At 35.3% G+C, this 25,111-nt stretch overlaps 2 protein-coding genes and 1 non-coding gene across 4 annotated transcripts in view; 2 read left to right on the top strand and 1 right to left on the bottom strand.

The window, feature by feature from the left end:
• Window positions 1-2,083: 2,083 nt before the first annotated feature.
• The window catches only part of LOC123673671, a 121,380-nt gene continuing 98,352 nt past the window's right edge, over window positions 2,084-25,111 (top strand). For both annotated transcript variants that reach the window (XM_045608264.1, XM_045608262.1), the window contains exon 1: window positions 2,084-2,518. The gene's annotated coding sequence lies outside the window, so the exon portion shown is untranslated. The remainder of the gene's footprint in view (window positions 2,519-25,111) is intronic.
• Trnat-ggu lies at window positions 12,744-12,817 on the top strand. Its single transcript has one exon. It is a non-coding gene; the product is annotated as a tRNA-Thr (tRNA).
• On the bottom strand, window positions 13,707-15,471 carry LOC123673672 (jerky protein homolog-like). The gene has a single exon (XM_045608265.1). The coding sequence runs from the start codon at window positions 15,453-15,455 to the stop codon at window positions 13,845-13,847; it is 1,611 nt and encodes a 536-aa protein (XP_045464221.1). The 5' UTR covers window positions 15,456-15,471; the 3' UTR covers window positions 13,707-13,844.

Raw genomic sequence — 25,111 nt, 5'->3', positions numbered from 1 at the left:
AATGCTCTTCTTAAACGCATTAATTGCATTCGATAACGATCGCATGTGATTGTTTCAGTCGGTTTTAACAAATCATAATACACTACGCTGAACGAGTGCCACCAAATACTGAGCATGATCTTGGAACCGTGAATATTCAGTTTGGCCGTCGACGTGGAAGCATGGCCGGGATTTCACTATGATTTTCTACGTTTGGGATTATCGTAATCTCCAGTCATAATGCGATGCAGAAATCCATTTCGTCTTTGCCTTACAAGCAGCTATTCACAAGCAAAAAAACGCCGTTCAACAACTCTCGGCTTCAACTCGCACGGGCCACGGCACCCAATTTCTTTGTTTCATTCATTTGAAATGGCTTGTTGCGTCACATCCAATGATCCTGCCAATTCTTGTTGACACGAGTCTTGATAAAGTAAAGCATCCAATTCTGCATCTCGAAAACCTTCTCTCTTCCACCGCCATGCTGGTCTTCGACGTCAAAATCACCGTTCTTGAAGCTTTGGATCCACTCTCAGCACGTTCTTTCACTAATAGTGGCCTCATCATAGGTATTTGAAAGCATTTGATGAGCCTCAGCCACATATTTCTTCATATTAAAGCAGAAAATTAAAACCTCTCACAAATGACGAGAATTTGGCTCGTGAGCCGACATGTTTAATCGAGAATAACTTGATGATGCAGACACAAATCGACTAATATTTTGATGGCGTTATTTTTACGAATACCTAAGCTCATTGTAAGACATCTACGATCTATTTATTTCGACTACCACTTGCCGTTACAGCCATCTATTACAAAATGGCGGAAACAAAGTTGTATACCTAATTAAATAACAAAAAAAAAAAGGTATAAATGAGGACTGCATGTGAACAGTGTGATCCCGAAGAATGATACTTCTTTTTCTTCCTGAGCCTTCCCTTATCCACTCCTGGAAGTATGCCCCTTTCATGTTCCTCCATCCTGTCCTGTCCTGAGCTATCTGAAACCATCTATATATTTCCTGCGTATTCTTTTATATCATCAAGCCATCTTCTTGTGATCTATCACACTGCGTTTCGTCATTCTTCGTCGCCAGTGTGTTACTTCATATGTCCATCTCGATTGGTCTTGTCGAGCCACGTGTCCTGCCCACTGCCACTGCATCATCCTCAGCTGGTTTGTGGTCTTTTTAGTTTTTGCCATAGTTTCCAGGCCATATGACGCTATCGGTTATATGCAGGTATATCCAAAACTTTCCTTTATTATTTCCTTTTATTGGGATGTCGTTATTTCATTCTTCCAAATGCTATGCAAGTTAGCCTGATTCTTCTTTTTATCTCTGCTGTTTGATGTTCTTTGCCGATTCTTATCGAGTATCCTAAATATATATATATTCTTCTATATTTTCTAGTTGTGTGCCGTCAATGTTTATGTGTTCTGTGGTGTTGTTGATGATTTTTGGTCTTTGAAATATCAATTTTCAAACCTACTCTTTTCAGAGCATGTTTAAACATGTCGCTCAATTCCTGGATGTTGATACTTATTAGGACGATGTCATCGGCGAAACGCAGATGGTTTAGGTAGGATCCATTCACATTTATACTTTTCGTTTCCCACTCCAACGAATTAAACACATTCTCCAGCGCCAACGTGAACAGTTTCGCTGATATAGTGTCGCCCTGACGTACTCTTCTACCTATTCTGATCGTGAAGGAAACTATTCAAAAAATATTAGCTAAAATCGATAAAAGAGTTCAACAGAAAAATGAACTACAAACTTCGTTAAGATTTTGCCCGTTTTCCTAATTTTGCAGGTGTGTATATCTCCGATGATTTTGAACAGGTGGTGAGGGACTCATCTGTAAAGAACACATTGATATCCTTCAAAGAGACCGATGTATTTATTATACTTAACTTTGATAATTCTGAAGAAAATTTTGTATCCACTATTATAGGAGTTTTTCCGGACGTCCCTTCGCCATCTCGCCCTTCTTTATCTTTTCCAGCCTCAACGTCCTCATACCAAACTCCCACAACATCGTGCATAAACGTAGCACCCCCGGTTATCAGACTAGCGCAGGGCCGACCGAGCGACCGCGACCTAGCATCATTCTGCCGGTTGGCTCTCATCAGTAGCGCAACGTTCTCGCTCCTCGGACTTCGCTCACAACAATATTCCCACCGATACTACCGCGTATCAAGAGTGCGTGTGCTACCTGACGACCAGTGCGGTATCGCCGTAGAGATACCTGTCTACCATCATTACTCAGAATATACTCGCTACACACGCGTCGCGGAATACGCTCTTTTGCGTGTGCCCGTTGTTTACGTCCAGAGGAAAACGCATTTTTCCCGCTCGGTACTGACCTAAGCCTACTGGATTGCGCGAGGTGCGACAGTTTTTTTCTGTGGACCGAACCCGGGTCACCTGGAAGGTATATCTTTGTTGTTGTTGTTTTCGTCTTCTTCGAAGGATCGACGTCTAGTGACATGGATCCTGTTGGATTTACGTAACTTTGTGTGCTGCTTCGAGAACACGGTGGGTTTATGTTTTGATTTTGTTTTGTTTTTTTTTTGACAGGCAATGTGTTGTATGACAACATGTATGTGTATGAAAAAGCTGCAGATGCGCCCGAAGGTTTGAAATTTCTGGTCAGATCGTTTCAATTTTCCTGAAAATAACAATGGTCCTGATACGATTGCAAAACTCTATAACCCAGAAACTGTTAGACGTAGTGAAGACAGTTCGCTACAGGTGGTGCAAATTGCCATACCACGCGATTTTCATAATCCAATTTTTTTCAGAGAAATTAAATTTTTGAGACAAAAAGTCTTACAAATCTTCAACATTCTCAATTTTAGGGAATATTTCTTTCGATAAATAGCCAAGAATAGACCAAAATTTCATATTATTACACAAATAATAAGACATATTGATGGACAGATGAATAATTTTTATGGAATTTGATTTGTATCAAAATTCTCATTTATCATTACCATTTTTGGTTATTTTATCAATGTTGAACGAATTAATCCACCTCGAAGAAATACAATTTCCAAAATATCTAGAAGCTTTTGAACACTAATTCTCACAAATGGACAATGGTCTATTTATTTTCATTGCAGAATGCGTAGAAATACTCCTACCAAACACATTAATGCTGAATGTGTTGCGTTTTCTATAGTTATTTTCCATATTTTTTTATCGATTTGTTATCAATTAATATTTTGACGCATAAAATGATCGAAATCAAATGACAGCTATTCTACTTTCAGTTATTCCAAATGTTGAATCTGAAGAAGCTACTGTTTAGCGAAACTATTGTTATTTAAATAATAGGAAAGTGGAAATAGAATAACTGTCATTTAATTTCCATTAAAACGAATTTCCGTCAAGTAAAGAACGATTGAAATGATGTTGTAGGTCATCCAATAGGATAAAAATATGTATTTAATTCATGTGATGAATGATTATGAATAGAAAATACCAAAATTTTTTCATTAGTTGATAGAATTTATTGCTATGGTTAGGGGACTATTTACTGAGGTTTGTTTGTATAATTTTTAGTTCTCATTCTCCAAAACGATCCATCTATCATTTCGTCACAATATTTTTCAAATTTTGAGCTAAGAGTGGTTTCGAACGATAAGGTTCTACTCACTGGAGACGAATCTATCATAAATTTGACTCTGTCCGTAAACATGATTATAAAGAAACTTGAAATTTTGAATGTAGGTTTGGATCTTGAATGCCACGGTTATGTTAGATAATCGGCAAAATCCGACTAGGGGTTCAAAAATTTGTTTTTCTGATATCTAATACCAAAACTACGAATACGATCGAGATGAAATTTGTATTTGGATATTGAATGACAATTTCAAGCTTGGTGCAGAATTTCATGTTGCTTGCGTAGCCAGAAAGAAGCATAGAAAATTCGAGAAGAATTTAAAAAAACATAATAATTTCGTGACCGCAGAAAATAATTTGGGAAATAACAACTTGAAGCTCTAAGCAAAAATTTGAGCTGTTCACATCATCGGAACCATAGAAAATTCGAGGACATCATTGGAAAATAAATACCCAATATTTCCACGATAAACGATCCTACGTTCAGATTCTGCGTGTATATATAGAATGGTCATTTTAAATCTTCTTCTTCTTCCTCATTCATAAGACCATGTCTTGTCATCTTCTGTTCATCCAGCCCTCGATCCAGCCTCTTGCGTTGTTGACGTCCAACTCTCATACCATCTCTTTGGTGGTCGGCCGGGAGGGCGTTTTGAGTTTGGCATTTCGTTCTTTGCCCACTTTGCCCATCGATCATTGCTCATTCTTTCCACGTGATCTCTCATTTTAAATCTTCATGCAAAATTTCGTGTTGATAGCTTCATCAGAACAATAGAAAACTCAAGCAGAATAGCGAAAACTATTATCTAACACATAATTTCGTAACAGCATATCTGACCCTGTTGAGATTCTGAAATTAAATATAAAACAAACACTTTGAGCCTTATGTAAAATCATGTTGAGCACGTCATCAGAATAATAAAGAATTCAAGCGTATTATTGAAAAAATTAATGAGGAGTATCTACTGTACTATCATCTGAAATAAATTAAAGAAATTTTATTTTCAAGAGGATGTCATTCATAGACAGCTATTATGATTTGAAACATCTTATTTACTTTTAAAACGACTCAAGACTCTTGAATTAAGACAACTTTAAATGCATTATCAGAATGAGGAAAGAACTGGGTTGATGTAAGGAACTTTGGGCGCTCATTCATTTATGCGCCAATTGTACCCTTGAAGATTGCAGAACTGCATATAAGTATGTATGAGATTGGATTCATTAATTCACATTTACAAGAGTGCAATTGAAATTATTTCTGAAAACGCATTTTTTCAGAGATGCATCCACTATAAAAATGTTCTTTTGGTGGTTTCTGAAAATTGGTGTATGGATGTATAGTGTTTTTTCATAACGAATTCTGAGAATACTGATACTTTCGAATTTCTATATTTACGTTAATTATAATACGCTGAGACTTTATTACTTGTTTTATCTCATACACCTATCGAATATCTCGAATTTGGGCTTGTTTACTTTGAAAACTATTCTTGTTCCAAAGTTAACCGTTTTCAAATAATTTTCAGCTGCATATCGACGTGTTTTTTCAAAGTTTTAAAATCACTTGTCCGAAAGCACACGTAAAATATTTTAAGTGGTTCGGGAATGATTTAAACATATGCAGGATGTCAACTGAAATACTGCTTGACGAAATATTGTTGTCTTTCTATTATGCTTCTATTATTGAGAATCTAAGAGGTGACTATTATTTCTATTCGAATATTATTCCCACCTAATTCACTAAGACCATTTATGAAATTTCCATGAAACTCCCAAGGATAAATATTTTCCCAAAAATATTCATTTTCTCGCAACATCACAATCGAGTTGGTTCTTTGGATGCAGTCCAACAGGAAAATATAAGCTTCCAACTTTTAGAATATGAATGAGTATAAATGGACCTATTCGCGTTGTTTATTTTTTATTTTTATCAATGAAGAGAGTACAGAGTCTATAAAAAGAACGCAACATGTTTTTTTTTTATTTATTATTCATAGTATTATCATTTTCTGTATTACGATCTCAAAACGTATGCTCATTATCCGACAAAAGTTTCAACTTTGTCGTTCTCAAATTAGAAACAAACGTATAAATGCGTATTTGAGGACTAAATTTTCTATCTACTCATAAATAATTTAATAATATAAGTTGTAATTCAATAACAAGACTTTTTCATTTGCCCTGCCAATATGTCGTGTAAAGGAAGTATGCGGTGAGAAAAACCAATGCCGCCTTCAATTCTCATGAAGTATAATGACAAATTCTCGATTACATACAAAATACAAGAAATCTGAAATATCCTAGTGATCTACTTAGGGATAAGAAAGAAATGTTGGAATGACTCAATAACTGTTAAGGTGGGAATATATTTCATTCATTAGTTTTGCAATCCTCTGATCTCCTTGGTGATGATTTCTCATTGTTCAATTTGCTATCTGGGAACTGAATTGTGATAATAAGTGAGAAGAGTTACATCTTCAGCATTTTATGACGTCTGCAAGAAAAAATTATCATTGGATGTTACTATCGACATTGCATTGTGCGCAACAATAAACATTTAAGCGAATTCGACAAACATTGCGTTACAATAAACATTTGGAGTTATTGCACTGAAGAATCTGTTGGATTTTCGTGTGAAATCTCACGAAATTCTTATCAACAAAGGTTACCAGCGTTCAATCGTTCATTGGGATTTATTTTCTTTCTAGTCTTGTATTAAACATGTATTCTCGTATCACGTGGCGTTTTCCATCAAGGATGTCATTTTGAAAACAGCTGTAATAGAAGATCTTGAAGTGTAAAATATGGAAAATATCGTGCTGATGTTCGCTAACGAGATTTTCCTCTCATATGTGTATATCATTTCCCTTGAACAGATGTATACGAAATGAGGAATATCGAATTCTATTTTCAACACAAAAAGAAAAAAATTTAAAAAATGACCTTATTGTATGCTGTGGATAAACAAAGATTGTTTTTAATATTATTATTATTATTATTATAATTAGGCTCAGCCAATTCAAAACGAGACCACGCTTGTCGCCACTGTGGTTTATTAAGTCACTGTATAAATACATAAGATTTTTAGTTAGTACCAACCTGCAAACTATACCTGTCAAAATTTGACAGCAGTCCGACCATTAGTTTGTTAGATATTGCGTTGTGAATGTAGCTACTTTTGTTATTCAAAAAAAGACGAAAAAAAGAATTTCGTGTGCTGATAAAATATTGCTTTTAGAAGGGAAAAAATACAGTTGAAGCAAAATCTTGGCTTGATGAAGAGTTTCCGGGGTCTGCATCAGGAAAATGAACCATCATTGATTGATATGCTGAGTTTAAACGTGGTGAAATGAGCACCGAAGACGGCGAATGCAGTTTACGCCCAAAATAGGCTGTCACCGATGAAAAAATCAAAAAGTTCACAAAATAATTTTGAATGACCGTAAAATGAAGTTGATCGAGTTAGCAGACATTATGAAGATATCATCTGAACGTGTACATCATATCATTCACGAATATTTGTACATGAGAAAGCTGTGTGCAAAATGGGTGCCGCCGAGCTCACAATCGATCAAAAGCAACAACGTGTTAATGATTCTGATCAGTGTTTGAAGCTGTTTAAGTGCAATAAACCTGAAATTTTGCGTCGATATGTAACAATGGATGAAACATGGCTTCATAATTTCACTCCGGAGTCCAATCGACTGTCAGCTGAGTGGACTGCACACGATGAACCGAATCCAAAGCGAGGAAAAACCCAACAGTCAGCTGGCAAGGTTATGGAAACAGTATTCTGGGATGCGAAGGTATAATATTCATTGATTACCTCCAAAAAGGCCAGACCATAAACAGCGATTATTATATATCGTTATTGGATCATTTAAAGGATGAAATCGTTAAAAAACGGCCCCATTCGAAGAAAAAAAGGGGTTGTTTCATCAAGACAAATCAATGAAAACAATGGCAAAATTGCATAAATTGGGTTTCTAATTGCTTCTGCATCCACCGTATTCGCCAGATCTGGCCGCCAGCGACTTCTTTCTGTTCTCAGACTCCAAAAGAAAGCTCGCTGGAAAGAAATTTAGCGCTAATGAAGAAGTAATAGCTGAAACTGAGGCCTATTTTGCAGCGAAAGACAAATCGTTCTACAAAAATGGTATCGAAATGTTGGAAGATAGCTATAATCACTGTATCGCCCTCGAAGGCGACTATATATTTTGCCAAAAAAATGTGTTTTACTACGCTAGACCGGGGACTTTTCAGTCGGCCTGTTAAATGGATTTTCCTCTCAAAGCCATTGCGGTTTATTCGAAACATTTTTCCGTAAGTTATTTTATTTTCGAGATTTTTCTCTGATTCAACCTAAGAATAACATCGGGTATTTATAGATCTCAAACAGCGCAATCATTTCACGACATTATATTAACAATAACATATTACAACCAATCGATTTCAAATCAATTCATTTTGGGCGCGACGACCAGACGAATTTAAGTGATGAGTAGCTATAAACTAGATCAATGAAACATGACTACGTTAATTTTTCCTGGCACTTTCTCTGAAATTTATATCAGCCATTGACGTGAAAATTTTTCTTCACATATGACTGACGAAAATAAATACATAATTTCCATGTCTGCTATTTTGTAACAGACCAGGAACATTCTGCAAATTCCTTGTTGAAAGTGAAGATTCGGTTCCAATGGATTATTGCCAAGACGGTAATGCAACTTAATATAAACCTCAACTTAGAATATAGGACATACGTACTCTAATAGTATGCAAGTGAAGATGGTGATAGATTTTTAACAGTAGGCAAATTGTGGATTTTTGAATTTGTGTAAATATTTGTGGACACTTCAATTTTTTTTCTAGTGTAGTAGATGCTTTATAAGTTTAAGCTATAACCCTTCTCGTTCTCAGTGAATACAAAATAAAAATATGAAGACGTTACAATTGCATAATTTTATTCTAGGTTTCGAAAAGTGTTAATCGATGTGTTGATACTCTTATTGATATCAACCAATTCATTGAAATTGAAAATATTTATCCTTCTGTAAAATTTCTTGATCTCTGCGTTAACATTTTTTATCCTACATCTGGCTACAGAATGAAGTTGAATGAACTGGCTCTACTGCTACCACTTATGGTGTGGAATAACATACTAATAAGTATAAATATATGCCAAAACCAGAGCGCGTATGGAATGTACAAAACACTTATATCATAAAAGTGTCATTTTATAGTTGTCATATAAAAAATGGTTAGATTTTGAGTTGTGAATTTGTTTTTAATTGGATGTAAAAATTTTATTGCCTTTAAAAATGTTATGCAAAGAGGACAGGTTTTAACAGATGAGTTCAGTGGCCACTTTGAGGAATTAGAATGGTATAATTTATTATCTATTTATGAATTTTTTTTTAATAGATATTGATGCAATATGGAGACAAATAAACCATATAATGAATAGTGGGTTATTCATAAAGTTTCGAAATTTTCTTCATAGAATGATATGAAAATTAATATACTGAGATTTTTGAAAATTGAACTGAAACCTGAATTTATTCCCTTCATTTTGTCATTCTTGAATTGGTAGTTGTAGTCCAATGACACAATTATAGATATTTTATAAACATGAATAAAAAAATCTTCTCCAACTACTAACTACGATTCTGTGCCAAATTCCAGAAATGATTCGAAGGAAATGCAAAAAACGTTTCTAGGAAATAATTTTAGTTAGAAACGGAGAAGTATTTTCGGAAATGATTTCATAAAATGAACTGTATATTCATTTTTCTATATACCATATGTCTCAGAAATGTTGGCGAACAATTATAAAACACAGTTCAAAATGTGTTAGATATTATTTCACATACAATTTATTAAATTGTGAATAAACGATAAATAATTTGTGAATCTAGTTTTCAATGAAAGTAACTTATTTAGGTGATGTTGAATACCTTAAAAGGATATCTTGGAATCAATTCACACATATCTAATAATCGAAATTCTGACATATAAGATATTTATATTCAATATATAACCAAGTGTTCATCTGTCGATCAATCACTAATCTAACAATTTTAACCATTGATCTTGATGGAATAATGTCAAGATTTATCATTCAGGTCAAAATAACCACCAGAAAAGTTTTTGATTAATTGAGTAATAGTTTATCATTGGAAATTTTAAACTATTCACTCATTAATTGAATGGTTAACCAAGCTTGGAGTTATCTTACTGTTTGTATCCATGACAGGCTAATAAAAACACAATATCACATGTCATAATATTATTGGTTTTGTACTTTCCTCTGATTTATTGCTTATACATGATGTATTGTCCATTCAATGTATGCCAATATATTCTACAATCATTTATCATCATGATTTCACCCAAAAATATCACAGTGATCAAATATCAATTTCAATGTAGCGTTTACGTTCAACGGAAAATGTAAGTATAATTTGCCAGTTGCTTAGATTTCCTGACTGCGTAGATTGAAGAATTCATTATAAGGTTTTTAAAGTGTTGTATATCCGGTGTCCCAAATTCGTAGTCTAGTGAGAGATTATCAGAACCCCTCTGAGCTAAAAAAAATGTATGGCATATTTTCAGGCTTGATTCTTCAGAGATTTAATTACGTTAGAACTGCAACCTCATGAATTCAACGGTTTTTAAGATAAAAGAGAAAATGGCGTGAAATGAAAAGTTCTCATTACTTCTTTATTACTGGTGCTATAAACATGAAATAAAATCATTCTATAGGCACTTTTTTCAGTAAAATCCATTGGTGCAATAATTTATTTTTTATTGCAATTAGTTTCGAACTTGTGTTTTTTTATGTAAACCATAACAATTTCTATAATAAATAAAATAGGTTTTTTCTATAAAATGTGTCGAAGAGATCTTAATGAACCAAAACAGGAAAAAAATCCTATACGAATTTGTAGGAATTTTCCGTATGTTGAATGTTTAAACATCGGCTTCAAAATAATTCGAAAGCGAAAGTATTGTTGTTTCGTCTTTGTGAAATACATAATGATTTTATTCTTCTTTCAATGAGGGTAATAGGGAGTTCTGTTGATGTTTGGCCGAATTGGCGCCCCTCAAATAGAGGCGCCTGAAATGGTCACTCCACTGTTTCACCCCTATGGCCGTCCCTGGATCGAGTTATCAGAATCATAGAAAATTTCATACTGAATAAAGAAAAAAAATAGGAAAGGACTGACGTTTTCTCATTTATGTTTCAATTGCACCCTTGGATATACTTATATATTTGTCTGTACCTGTGTTTCCAACGGCGCAATAGACGTTTGAATGAACGAGCCCACAAAAGCTCCTAACATCATGTCAGTGTTTTCCTCATTCATTCTTATGATGCGTTTATAGTCATCGAAGAGTTTATACTCGCTTTGAAAGTAAATTAGTCGTTTCAAATGATTATACAGGGTGGCCATTTGAAAACGAAACAGACGAGATTACAGACGAAATAAAGTTTTTCGATAGAAATGCTCGGACAGGTCGATTTCTGTTTCGAGGGGGACAACTTAAGATGTAGGTTACGGACGCATAGCGCTTCAACCCTTGCTGCTACAACCCCCACCCCCAATTTTTGAATAGGGAAGATGGGGTGAGTGATACCTCAATTTAAAGGTATTTTTATACTGATTTCAGCACAGTAATTGTTTTTTCATTTTATGCATCAGTTCTCGAAATATTCATGCGTTAGTTAGTTAGGAAGGAAGCCACAGTCATGGTTGTTTTGAAGCTCAAAATGTCGATTTTTCACAAAACACTACAAGTGCCATGAAAACACTACTTCATTTTCAAATACTTAGTTAAGAATATTTCGAGAACTAATGCATAAAATGAAAAAACAATAACTGTGCTGAAATCAGTATAAAAATACCTTTCAAATGAGGTATCACTCACCCCATCTTCCCTATTCAAAATTTGGGGGTGAGGGTTGTAGTAGCAAGCGTTGAAGCGCTATGCGTCCGTAACCTACATCTTAAGTTGTCCCCCTCGAAACAGAAATCGACCTGTCCGAGCATTTCTATCGAAAAACTTTATTTCGTCTGTAATCTCGTCTGTTTCGTTTTCAAATGGCCACCCTGTATATGTGTACCTAATGTGTGTAAATGATATCTTCTTAAAAATATGATTTCCTGAATTTACCCAAGCTCATAGTCCAATTGACAACCTTGAAATAAAATATATGTTTGAATTGAACACAAATTTTATTGACCATTTATTTTCTTGACAAAGTACATACGAGCTTGCCTCAACTATGAATATTAATACTATGAGCAAACTATTGCGGAGTACTTTCGGCCATCTATCAACAAATAAATATAAACATATTGAGGACGACTACCGTCTAAATTATGAAGCCATTGAGTAATCCTTATAAATATCAATTTAACCATTACTAATAGGCCGATTCATCATGAATAATCACCAATCGTTAATTTAACATTCGAATTCTAATGATTATTTCCGATTAATGCTGCGAATTGATATGTCATGTGAATGCTTAATTCGAACCATTCGCAAATAAGGAATTACGTGATAAGATATTATTTATGGATAGTTCTTGGATTGCCAGTTAAATTTGAGCTGTTTTATCGAAAACGCCGATTTCAAACAATGGATCGTTCAATCAAAGGTAATTAGTTTCTTTTATCTGTTTTTCAGTAAGACATGTTCAATAATACATTAGCAAGAAATTCAGTGGAGCAGCTTGCCTTTGAGAGGCTCTGTATCAACATGTGTTAGGGACCAACAGGAAGGGTAAAGTTTTTAATAAAAGAAAAAAATTAATAAATAAAAAACAATTAATAATATACAGGGTGGGCCACGGTCGATGGTACCCTGGGAAACGAAAGGTACGATTTTATTGATAATTTTCTTTCTCGAGTAGGAAGTAGGAACCACTGCTCTATCGATCCTTCTTCAAGAAACCCGCGTTGACAGATTATTTTTATTACTTTCAATTTTGTAATATTTTCGTCATTAATATGTAAAAATATTATATTGTATGATGGCTCATAATTACCAGTCCACTGCTCTGACCAACTGAGCTACCGATGGAGTTGAAAGTTCCAATCACATATTGAGGAACCCCATCTCCTCGGTAGCCCAGTTGGTGAGAGCACTGGACTGGTGATTCGGAGGTGGCGGGTTCGAGTCCCGCTCGGGGAGGTACTTTTCCCGGAATTAAAAATTGTATGTGAGTCATGATATCTTATGCTATTATAATTAATTTCAGACCTTGAAGGCTGTGATTTTGAACAACCTTGTATGATTAGGGACGTATTTTATTACACGTGAATAATACAATGATATTGGTAATCTATACCCAAAGTTTCAGCTTTCTAGGATTCCAAGTACCGAAATGAAGGGTGTTTAATTGAAGCTATGTTTTGCACTAAAAATCAATAAATCAATCAATTGTATCAAGTACTTTTTTCAAGAGTTTGCACAAAACTTTCCAAATTGTATTCACCGTTCCTTCTTTATTGCCCGTCTTTTTTTCTTATTATTTATTATTATTCTCTAATATGAATTGTTAGTATCAACGTCAATTATTTTAGGCTTCAATATTCATTCAATTTATATTTTCGTTGGCAGCAAAAATCCACTGACTGTATGTTGTATTTCTGGGAATTCTTCTTTGATCAGCGTATTTACAGTTTGTTATACTTTGAACATAAGCATTGCCCTCAGAGTAATAAACATAGATAGAGGGAGCATAATATGCTCCCTCTATCTATGTTTATTACTCTGAGGGCAATGCTTATGTCATTTTCATTAAGCATATTTTGTCCCCAACATGAACTATCAAATTTGACATGAAGCGCGCGGAAATGAAAACATATCAGTGATACAATATTTAACTTAATTCGCGTGGTTCTCCACAAAGAACGCACTTCTTATGTCCCATAGTGAATCATGTTTCATATTAACTCAAAATATATTGTAATAAATACAGTAGAACCCCGATTATCCGTGCCAGTCGGGACCGAGCCTTCGCCGGATAATCGAAAACACGGATAATCCAAAGACCTTGTTTTAATTTTTCAATCATTTATTTAGACAAAGCCATGTGTAAAACAAAGAAAAAAAACGTTATGCTAGATACATGTAACAAAAAATAACAGTTTCAATATTTATACATAATGTCTAAACGTACATTGAACAATGTATATATGTATGTCACATTGAAAAATCACTTGAAAAAATCACTAATTTTTGTTTGTTTTTGGGATTCGTAAATTTTAGACTTTATAATCTCCTTCATTTTTCTAAGCTGAAGCTCAAGAATATCATCAATTCCAGGCTGATCTCCAAAATATTGGATAAGTAAATTTACTGCATCCCCTGCTTCTCGATGACTTATTTTTTTTACGCAATTATTTTCATCGTCATCACTACTTTCATCAGAGGTTTCTGCGGACGTCTGATTATTCAAATAATCGACATCTACAATCTGATAACCTTTTTCTTCTTCATCACAATCTATCCATTCCTGAATTTCTCCTTTGTCTATTTCTTCCAAACCTTTGATATGGGAAGCTATAGATGTTATGTCTCCGACTGATAACTCACCTTCATTTAAGTCATTATCGTCTTCAATACCTTTCTCATCTGATATATCTTCTAAAGTCATTATTTTATAAAATGCTTTTTTAATTGTAGACGCTTTCACTTCACTCCAGGCGCGAGCTACAGCATAAATTGCTTCTTTCAAATTAAGACGTTTCCAAAACTCCATAAAGTCACATTCTCCCAACATTTGAAGCATAAGATCTTTTCTATAAAGCCTTTTCATTGTCTCTATAACGCCTTGGTCCATTGGCTGGGCAATAGATGTTACATTCGGAGGAAAATATGCTGCAAATATGTTCCCATCTGCTGACTTCAGTTGTTCAACATCAGGATGCGATGGTGCATTATCCAGTAACAGTACAGCCTTGGGAGGAAGATTATTTTCTTGCAAATAATCTCCAACTTGAGGTATAAATTTTTCGAAAAACCACTTTTTAAAAATTACTCTATCCATCCAAGCTGCCTTTTGATTATAATAATCAACAGGCAATGTTTTTACATTTTTAAAAGCCCTTGGATTTTTGGATTTTCCGATGACTGCTAACTTAAGCTTATGAGTTCCTGATGCATTTGCACAGCATAAAACTGTTACACGGTCTTTGCTTACTTTGAAACCTGGTGCGCTACTTTCTGAGCCTGCAGCAAGTGTTCGTCGCGGCATTGCTTTCCAATAAAGTCCAGTTTCATCTCCATTATAGACTTGCTCAGGTCTCAAGTCGTGCTCCTTTATAAGATTTTCCAAATCATAGCAAAATTCAACCATGGCGACATTATCTGCACTTAATTTTTCCCCTTGAACAGCTAATTCTCGTATTCCATGACGTTTTTTAAACCTGTATAGCCAACCAGAGGATGCTGAGAAGTTTCCTTCAATTTTCAACTCCTTGTGGAACATTTCAGCTTGCCTAGCACACATATGTCCTGATATTGGAACACCTTCTGATCTTTTCTGCAAGAACCACCTGGTCATAGCGTCGTCAAGCTCTCGGAATGTAGACCCTTTTAGAGATTTCCTGTCCGAAATAGCTTTTGCACTATCAGCTTTTGCTACAAAGCTCTGTAATTCGGCTTTCTTCTTTATAATGTCACGAACCGTTTGTTTTCCAATGTTATATGTTGTAGCCAACACAGCAACACTTGTGTTCTTTTCAAATCGTTTCAAAATTTCCATTTTTTGTTCAATAGTTAAAACATTGCGCTTACGCTTTTGATTAACACCGGTACGCTGCATTTTGTGTTCGCGTTTAAACGAGTCAGACGGAAGTAGCGTCAGTGGCGAAACTAATAAGTGAATACATAAATAGGGGATTCCCCGAGTCGAACACGTGTCGTGCCAACCTCTGCTGCACTTGTCAGAATGCCGCACGGAGAATCCGCCGCCCGGATAAAGCGCGCACGGATAATCGAGGTTCTACTGTACCTAAATATATCAGAAATTCAGAAAATGAACTTCAAGCGCGCCAAACGACGTGAAATAACCGATGACACTAGGAGATCAAAAGTCGCCAAACCTTGGATTTCAGCAGGTAGATACGATGATGATATTTATCATTATCGTATCTACCTGCTGAAATCCAAGAATTCAGAATATTTATTCTGCTTTTTATGAATTCGACAATTAGAAACAATATCGGATTCCAAATATTCAAATTTGCATATTTTATCGGGAATCACTCAAATAAATATATTTTATTCAATATAATATACATTCATAACGATATAGTTAAATTGTGGATTTGAAAATATATCACAATCCGACAACGTGATCTAACCATGTAAAACATGTAAAAATTGCGTATACTCCCTGTATCTATGTTTATTACTCTACATTTATGGTTGACATGATTGGATGAAATTGTTTCATATGACACAAAATGATAAAATTTGATTGGTTGTTAGAAAAATTTTCAATAAAATCGTACCTTCCGTTCTCCAGGTTATCACCATTTATATTTATATGTACAGGGTGGGCAAATAAGCGAGGTAAGCGACTATATCTCAGGATCCACTCATCACAGAGACTTGCGGTAAAAAATTTTACCACTAAAATGTACAAGAAAACACACCATAACTCCAGAACGCCTGGAGCTATCGCTTTGCGACCTTTTGGTTTTTTCATACAAATTTGATGAGATTTCTGTTTCTGTCAGAACTTAAAAAGGCACAATTCGGTTTTTTGCAGTCAATCAGTTGAAGAATATCTTCTTTCGCCCATAACTTCAGAACGCCTGAAACTATCGCTTTGCGACCTTCAGATTTTTTCATGCAAATTTGATGAAATTTCTGTTTCTGTTAAGAAAATCCTATCATTACATTTGAAATTTCGGAGTAAAATGAACAAAACAATGAACTTCTGACTTAGCGTCCCCTATAGAAAGCAGCCAAAACAAATTTATCATGACCATATTTTGTCCTCAATCAACAAGATATTATCTTTCAGACGAGATCTAATTGGCTCAAAAATGTTGATCCAAACTGAAGTTACAGGCGTTTCAATCAGTCAGATTTCTCCCTTTCACCTACCCTTATTTGATGTCGTAAAATCAAAAGTGACAATTCAAAAAGATAGAGAATTTTCCGAGGATTACAGTGATGATATTTTTTCTTCAACTTCATATGAATTATTTTCGAGTAAAATTCATTTTTCTACTTGACGGTAGCTATTACGCCCCCTAGCGGTAGAGATATGATCTTCAAAACAATTTCCAGTGTGTTTTCTTGTACAATTTAGAGGTAAAAATTTTTACCGCAAGTCTCTACGATGAGTGGATCCTGAGATATAGCCGCTTACCTCGCTTATTTGCCCACCCTGTACATAATTCTGTGGTCTCTAAGGGTGCGAACGAGTGATGAAAAACTCCTGATTTTACGTCAGTCATTTTTTTCTAAATAGTTGAGATATTCTGTGAAATAAGAACAGATAATAAACCATTGTGTGAAATTTGAGGCGTTTTTTTCGATAGTCACGATAGAAAACAAAAGGTTGCCTCAGCGGAATCAGTTAGCCGTAAAAACGGAAAGAGCCCGCTTCTGTTATAAACAAGTGTAGAACCGTTAGTATGAATGCTCTCTGGAGCCGTTTACTTTCAATAATTAAGTAAAGGTATTATATAATAAATTTCCAATGGGGATAACAAATTAATTCGATTATGCAATATCAAAAATGCGCAACCAGGACTCATTTCCTGTCGTACAGTGATCGGAATGTCAGTTCTTTTGCTAACGCGAATGCCGTTCTTGCAACGACCTTGTTTTCAACGTCGCGTAAACAGCGACGCAGTTATTAATTGTGCAAAAATAAGACGAACAAAACTGGTGACATAACTGTGCAGATTGTCTAAAAAGTTGATTGAAGTTCAATCAATGTCAACTCGGATTAATTGATATTTCGATATAAGATAGGCGCTATTTAAAATGCAGAGGGGAATTAATTGCATATTGGATTAAACGCCATATTTTATTGGATAATCTTTGGTTATAAACTGATTCAGTTGCAAACTGTTTGAGGGGAAAGTAAGAAGTTTTTAATTGATAATCAAAATGAAGAAGCGCTGATAGGAGGGGTGTAGTAAAAGTAACTTCATTATTTTTGCATGAAAAACAAGGCTTTAATTATCATAGTTAGAATGATACAATTTAGGTCAAATATGCCTCGTTTTGTTAGTTAACTTGTTGGCATTTAGAAGGTAATATCATTATGCCTTTCTTATTGAAGCCTTCGTCACTATTGTCAAAAAAATGAGACAGTCGATTTTCACAAGCCTCTGTTGAAGCGAATTTTTCACCAGCAAATTTGTTCGCTATGGATAGGTAGATGGTAATCACTTGGTGCCAGGTCTGGACTATAAGGTGGATGCATAAGAACCTACCAACCAAGCTTCTGATGCTTCTGGCGAGTCATTATTGTTCTGGCGTTGTCCTGATGGAACAGAATTCCTCGCCTATTGGCCAAAGCTGGCCGCTTCTGGGCGATTGCTTCCTTCAGACGGTCCAATTGTTGACAGTACGATGCGGAGTTAACAGTTGTGCCGTAGGGGAACAGGTCTTAGTAGATAATTATCTGTCAATCCCACCAAACACACAGCATAACCTTTCTGGCCGTTTCCGCCAACTCACCACGTTTTGACTACGGCCGTTTTCGCTTGACGTTGTCGTAAGTGATCCAATTTTCATCAATCGCAATCCAATCGCTTCAAAAAAGGGTCGATTTTTTAGCGATTCAGCAGGGATTAGCAGATGGAAATTCGGTCCATTTATTTTTTTTTGCGTTAACTCCTGCGGTACCCATAGATCGACCAGCCTTATGCAAATGGTTCCAAACGGCTTTTTGTTCAATCTTGAGATCTTGGTCAATCGAAACAGTGACGGTTGAAATCGACAATGTCCATGTGGAATTGACATTTTCGACAATTAGCCTTTCAGTGCATGGTGCATATTTGATATCGAAATTACGAAAGTCGACGAATAGATTTTTACTACACCAAACTTCTTTGACACATAAACGCTAATATTTTGCAATGGAAAATAATAGAGACCATGGCAACTTATCCTACTAATAGCAAAATTTGCAATGGAGTATTGAGGGAAAAACTGACGGGAAGTCAGGAGCTTTTGAGCGATCTTTCATTTATGCGCCAATTCCATAATTGGAGGTATACATAGGTATACAGGGTGTCCCCGGAGTAACTGTACATACTCTTACCAGAGGTAGCGAAGGACTGGGTGAGTACGGATTGACTGCAAAAAATTAATTTCTGCCTTTCCTAAGAAAGCTACAGCGGAATTTATTGAAAATTGAAATGTTATTGCCACATGCCGAGTTCAAGTCGGAGATATATTAATCATTTCAATATTCCAGGACCGGACTCATCATTTCTCCTTTAACTTGTCCAGGTTGAAAATATCACTTTGTATTTCAGATTTTGAAATAATTGTTTATATTTTCGAAAAGTACATAAACTCAGCTTCAAAACGCGGTATCACTCAAAGTTGTCACATCTAACATTCCGTTTTTATGAATTTTTGAAATTGGACAAAGTACGAAAAATTTGATATATCTGGATTCGAAGTTATGATCCGATGCTTTTTTCAGAATACTCGTTTTCATTCTGAGAGTTTAACGTGCATTCAGAAATCATAAGTGAGAAAACTATGAAATTAATTTATTTTTCATTGGTTCGCAGTATAGTCGAATATCCAACCCTGATTTTTTAGCTCTTTCAACACAAATACGTTAATCAGATCAAAAGAATACAAAAGAAATTCACTAGAGCCTTGTACTACAGATTCGAGAACAAGCACGTTGAGTGTCCTTAGGACATTATAGAACGACCACTCTAAAGCAAAGAAGCGTTATATTGGATCAGCCTTTCTCGAATGTAATAATGAATGGTCACTTCAATTTTCCCTTTATCAGTCCACATAATTGTATATCGATAAAAGTGGTCGTCAAGGGCTCATATGCGTCATAAATGCACGAGCGTCCAAAAGTTCCTGATTTCAGGTCAGTGCTTTTCTTATTTATTTTGTTGAATTTCACTTTGGTTTTTAGTAAAAGCCAGATAGGACAGATGAAAAAGTGGAAGCTCAAGAAATTCGTGTAGTTCCTTTCCCGTTTTTTCTCAAATTATTCCAAAAGATTTATATCGAAAACAATAAACTGAAATGAGATTTATCTTCCAAGCATTCGTTATACTCAATTAAATCTCATCGTGATGCGAATCACCATCCCAAAGCCTTAATTGATCCATTGGCCAGTCGAAAAACCGTATATAACGAAGCAGTACATCATCAACAACCCACCACTAGGTGCCGGTATAATTCTTCAAGAACCTCATTGTTATTGCGTTCTTCAATCGAATAATTCAATTCGAAAAAACGATCAGTTTGAGCCATCAGACTTCCGAAACGGATTATTAAGGTAATTGCTGAATTATCTCTGCTATTTTTCGAGTAATTGCCCGACAAAAATTCTCCGAAAATCATCGTTTCGATTCATACCTCGGAGATTCTCATCTACTTCGCCCAATTGATTCTCAGCCACGGTTGTAATCATCCGAGAACTTGAATGGTCGAAAAAAAAATCAATAGACATCCATTCGGGATTGGTAACGGCACTGGACATTCTTCCGACCAGAAAACACGTAACAAATGATTTAACAAAGAAGCAAATCCAATCATTCTGATTCGGGAGTAGGACTTTTTTCATTTCGTGATATGCAATCAGTGATTGATCAGGAGGATTAAACATTCCGAATGGATTGAAAGAATTCTAGACAGTCTTGTAACTTTCATTTGAGTCGATGAAAATATAGGAAGGTATCATTCTTTCCTTTTCCTTTATCGCTAATCTTAAAAATGAGTACTTGCAGAGAATTTTATTTTAATTTTTTCATCGACTGTTTTTGTGAGTTTTGGAAGAGAAAATTGTCAGATGAAACCATATTAGGTTGAATGAGAAAAGCATTGAGGTGATGTTAGTTTTCGTATGCTTGTTCAAATTCGTATTTATGTAATTTTTTTTATGAAATTTCGCATAAATGGATTCAATTTCTCAATTAACTTGCAAAGTAACATACCATAAAAAAATGGAATGATACTTTTAACCCAATGTGATTCATCACTTTTTTGGTGTCATTTTATTGAGAAAACCAAGCAGGAGCATATAAAAATAATGAATGTATGTTTGGAAACCTCAATGTTTCCGCTTTCGATAATCCAATTATGAATCGGCACCACATCATCGAAGAAGGAAATTTTGCATTTAAATTTGTGTTTTGGAAAACGGATTTTTTTCATTAAAATTTACAAATTTTTTTCAAGAAAGAAAAATAAACGTTTCTTTAAGTTTTCTTAGTTACTCTTTCCTACATTCAATTTTTCTTAGAATACCATTTGAAGCGGGGATGGTCTCAAACGATAAATATGACGAATATGTGATATATGTGTAATGGCCATCCGTAAAAATGATAATTTTCGAACGAAACAACATTGACAAGTGGAAGAACGTGCCGAGAATGGTTTCAACGCTTCAAGAATGGTGTTGACGTCGAAGACCTGCATTGAGGTGGAAGAGAGAAGGTTTTCGAAGATGTAGACTTGGAGGCATTACTTGATCAAGACTCGTGTCAAACGCAACAAGAATTGGTAGGATCATTGGGAGAGACACAACAAGTCATTTCAAAAGGCCTAAAAGTCATGGGAATGATTCAAAAACAAGGAAATTGGGTGCCGTACGAGTTGAAGCCGAGAGATGTTGAACAGCGTTTGTTTGCTTGTGAACAGCGGCTTGCAAGGAAAAGACGGAAAGGATTTCTGCATCGCATTGTGGCTGGAGAAAAATGGGTTCATTACGATGATTTCAAGGCGCAGAATATCTTGGGGATATCCCGGCCATGCGTCCACGTCGACTGCCAAACCGAATATTCACGGTTCCAAGGTCATGCTCAGTATTTGGTAGGACCAGCTCGGCGTAGTGTATTATGAGTTGTTAAAACCGACTGCAACAATCACAGCCGATCGTTATCGAACGTAATTAATGCGTTCGAGCCGAGCAAAGAAAAAGATAAATGGCCTCAATACAACGAGAGACATGATAAAGTGATTTCACACCATGACAATGCTCGACCCCATGCTGCGAAAGTGGTCAAGATATGCTCGGAAACGTTGAAATGGGACAATCTACCCCACCCGCCGTATTCTCCGGACGTTGCTCCCTCGGACTATCACTTGTTTCGATCGATGGTACAGGGCCTGGCTAATCAGCATTTCTGGTCTTATGAAAAAGTGAAAAATTTGATCGATTCGTGGATCGCTTCAACAGATGACCAGTTTTTTCATCGCGGGATTCGTACGCTGCCCGAAAGATGAGAGAATGAAGTGGACAGCGATGGACAATACTTTGAATCATAAATGAGTTTTATTCTCTAAATGGCAGGAAAATTGAAGAAATGATATTTTGTGGGCGTATTTTACTAATCGAAAGGTTCTCTTTGATTATTTTCTTGTTATTATTATTTCAATATAAATAATGATTCATTCAAAAACTTTTTAACACTTGTATGGTGACTGTAAAAGCAATAGTTTCCTAGTAAAAACATAAAATACAACATTGTGTATGTACGGATCTTCTCTAAATAGAATCGAAAATATTTAGCAGGTGGCTGTCGCTTTGTTTTATTGATAGAGTATGATCATAAAATGCAAATTTTCCAGCAATTTCTAGAAAAAAATGAAAAAAAAATTCTTATTTTTGGAAGCGTGTATCTTTTCAAGGAAAGTCCTAAGAGCTTTTGTTCATATGAAATTTTCGACTGGCAACACACTGTATACGTTTCATTCAATAAAAACCAACTTAAGTATAGCATAGCTATACGGAACCCTACGCGGACTAGTACACAACTTTCGTCGATTGTTCGTTCAAGATTCTCTCGCCTTCCTATGTTCCTATGAGAAACAGCGTTCGTTCTTGTGGGAAAGTAATTTCAAAATTGCATGCGGAACCGTGGCGTCCGTAGGAATTACACCTGCCCTTGGTTTCTTTCAGGTGGAACCGATTTACTTGGCGCGATGCCTCAAAAGAGGGTAAAACGAGTTCTCTTGTTCGACATAAGGGCAGGAACAGTCTGTCGTGACTGTTGCTGAGGAGGAAACAGGATGGGGACGTGAATTCGAAGACATCTGTACCTAACGGTCGGCTGGTATTCATTAAAACATAGGTTGATGAATGTGAGTTTGTTTTTTATTATATCGCCCAGAAGACCAGATAGACTGATAGGTACCAATTTCCCTCTTTTTCAGAATACATAAAAATATTAATGATAAAAATTGCCCTTTGTTTAATTCGATTATTTCCCTCATCTTATACCAATCACAAACCTTCAATTTTGAATTACAAATGTTTTCTAGATAGAAAAACTGTATGACAACATCTGTCAGCAGTTTTTTCGAGTTAATCCGCGGCAAAACTTGGCAACTGTTGTCCCCACAATACCTTTGATAACGAGTAATTATGGTCTCATGAAATAGTCATGTCAAATACCATTCGGGAATTTATTCTTTCCTGAAAAAAATCAAAAAACACAATGCAAAGTGACGTTTTTTTTTTAACAAAAAGCATTCGAGCAGGTGTAAAAATCCTAGAATCCGACTGGGATTTTTGTTGCCACCAGCACTCATGCTTCTTGTAAAGTATTACTTAAAAAAATTTTTTCGATTTTCTTCGGAAAAAATTGATGATATTACTCCTGAATTTTGAGCTCAAAATTCGCATTTGGGGGTGGACAAATGAAATTATTGGGTGGACAAAAGCGGACTAACGCTGGAGGTTTTTTTGCAATTTGGGGGGGCTGCTCAGAAAATGAACGGAAAAGATGTATGTATTTCCTTATATCTCTCGAACGGTGCCTGGACAAATGAAAAAAAAGGGTGCACAAACGTGGACCTACGATGGACAAATGATCCTGAAATTTTGACCCCAAATTTGCATTTGGGGGTGCCAGCTTCAAACAGCTTTTCATTAAAGTCTTTCTCAATCATGATCTTGTTCACACGTAGTTTTTTCCATATAAAAATTTGTTCAAAGTTTTCTTTCTACAATTTAAGGTCTTGTTTTGAATGTTTGTGGCAATTTGTTCCAAATTTCTAATGAAATTCTTTTGTATGGAGGCATAATTTGGTTTTCTGAATTCAGATGAGTTTTTAATTCAGGTATTATAACCATGATTAAACATCAAAATTTCAAAGTTATCGATTGTGCACTCATATACAGGGTCGTCAATAGTGCTTGATCGGTCGATAACTCTTGGAAATTTTGGGCTATAGGGGAATGATTCAAATTTTGACGCAATCGTCGGAATCGAAAGTACTCAGCGTATAAGCTCAAATTATTTTCGACTCTACAGTCTACAGGGTGGTCCGAAAGTGGCAAAACACGATACCACCCAATTTTTTTTTAATTGAGAATGCATAATTTTTATATCACAGTCTTATGATTGTGATATAAATATTGTGCATTCTCACTTAAAAAAAAATGAAAAAAAAGTGAAGATTATTCTCCATGCAATTATTATTTCGAAATACCTCACTTGTCATTATTCATCTGTGTTTTTGTTGACGTAATTGATAATTGTAGATTTTATTTTGAATTTGCGAAAAGTTTTCAAGTCTTCTGAATATTTCGGATCACTCTTCAGGTGGTTCGAAAGATACTGCAATTTTTTGAAACTGAAAAATGTCAATAAGTCCATTTATTCGAATGGTATTCCCTGAATTTTTTTCACCTGTCGGATAGCCTAGTGAGTAATCTTCATTTTTTGTTGTAACATGTTGTGCCTTAAATGAATATTTTCCGAAATGTTTCGTATTTCATGTTTTGTTCGGGATCTGGCAGTATGCTTCCCACCCATACAGTTCGAAAGGGTTGAGATTACTCGTCTCTAGTTAATAACTTCTAACAATATCAATCAAAAATATCAAAGATGAACTAAATCAAAGAAAATTACAGCCATCCGAAGCCTTTAAACGTTATCGCGGAAAATGTATGATTAAAATGAAGACTGGATGGCTTTCTTTCTTTCTGTACTTTGAAAAGGAAGCATTTTCGGACATTTGTTTCAAAGAACTTTTTCCTTATTTTGATGAGTACTTTCACCTCCTGAAGTTTTTCCCAACACTCTGTATATGAATATTTCAAGCTTATTACAACATTTCGTCATCAGAAAATCCAAGCAGAATATAGAAAATATTAAACACGATAACTCTTGACCGGAAAGATCTAGAAACTTGAAATTTTGGGATACCTAGAGAAAAGTTGCAATTATAAATTTAATTAAAAAAATATGAATTATAAGTAATAAGGCATTTTGTATTCCTGAACATTTAATTTTA

The sequence above is a fragment of the Harmonia axyridis genome, chromosome 2 (genome assembly GCF_914767665.1).
Source record: "Harmonia axyridis chromosome 2, icHarAxyr1.1, whole genome shotgun sequence".
Classification (NCBI taxonomy): Eukaryota; Metazoa; Arthropoda; class Insecta; order Coleoptera; family Coccinellidae; genus Harmonia; species Harmonia axyridis.
This window is presented reverse-complemented; position numbering and strand designations above follow the sequence as displayed.

Coding starts and splice junctions, on each gene's coding strand:
- LOC123673672 (XM_045608265.1), bottom strand. CDS start 15,455: ATGCAGCGTACCGGTGTTAATCAAAAGCGTAAGCGCAATGTTTTAACT.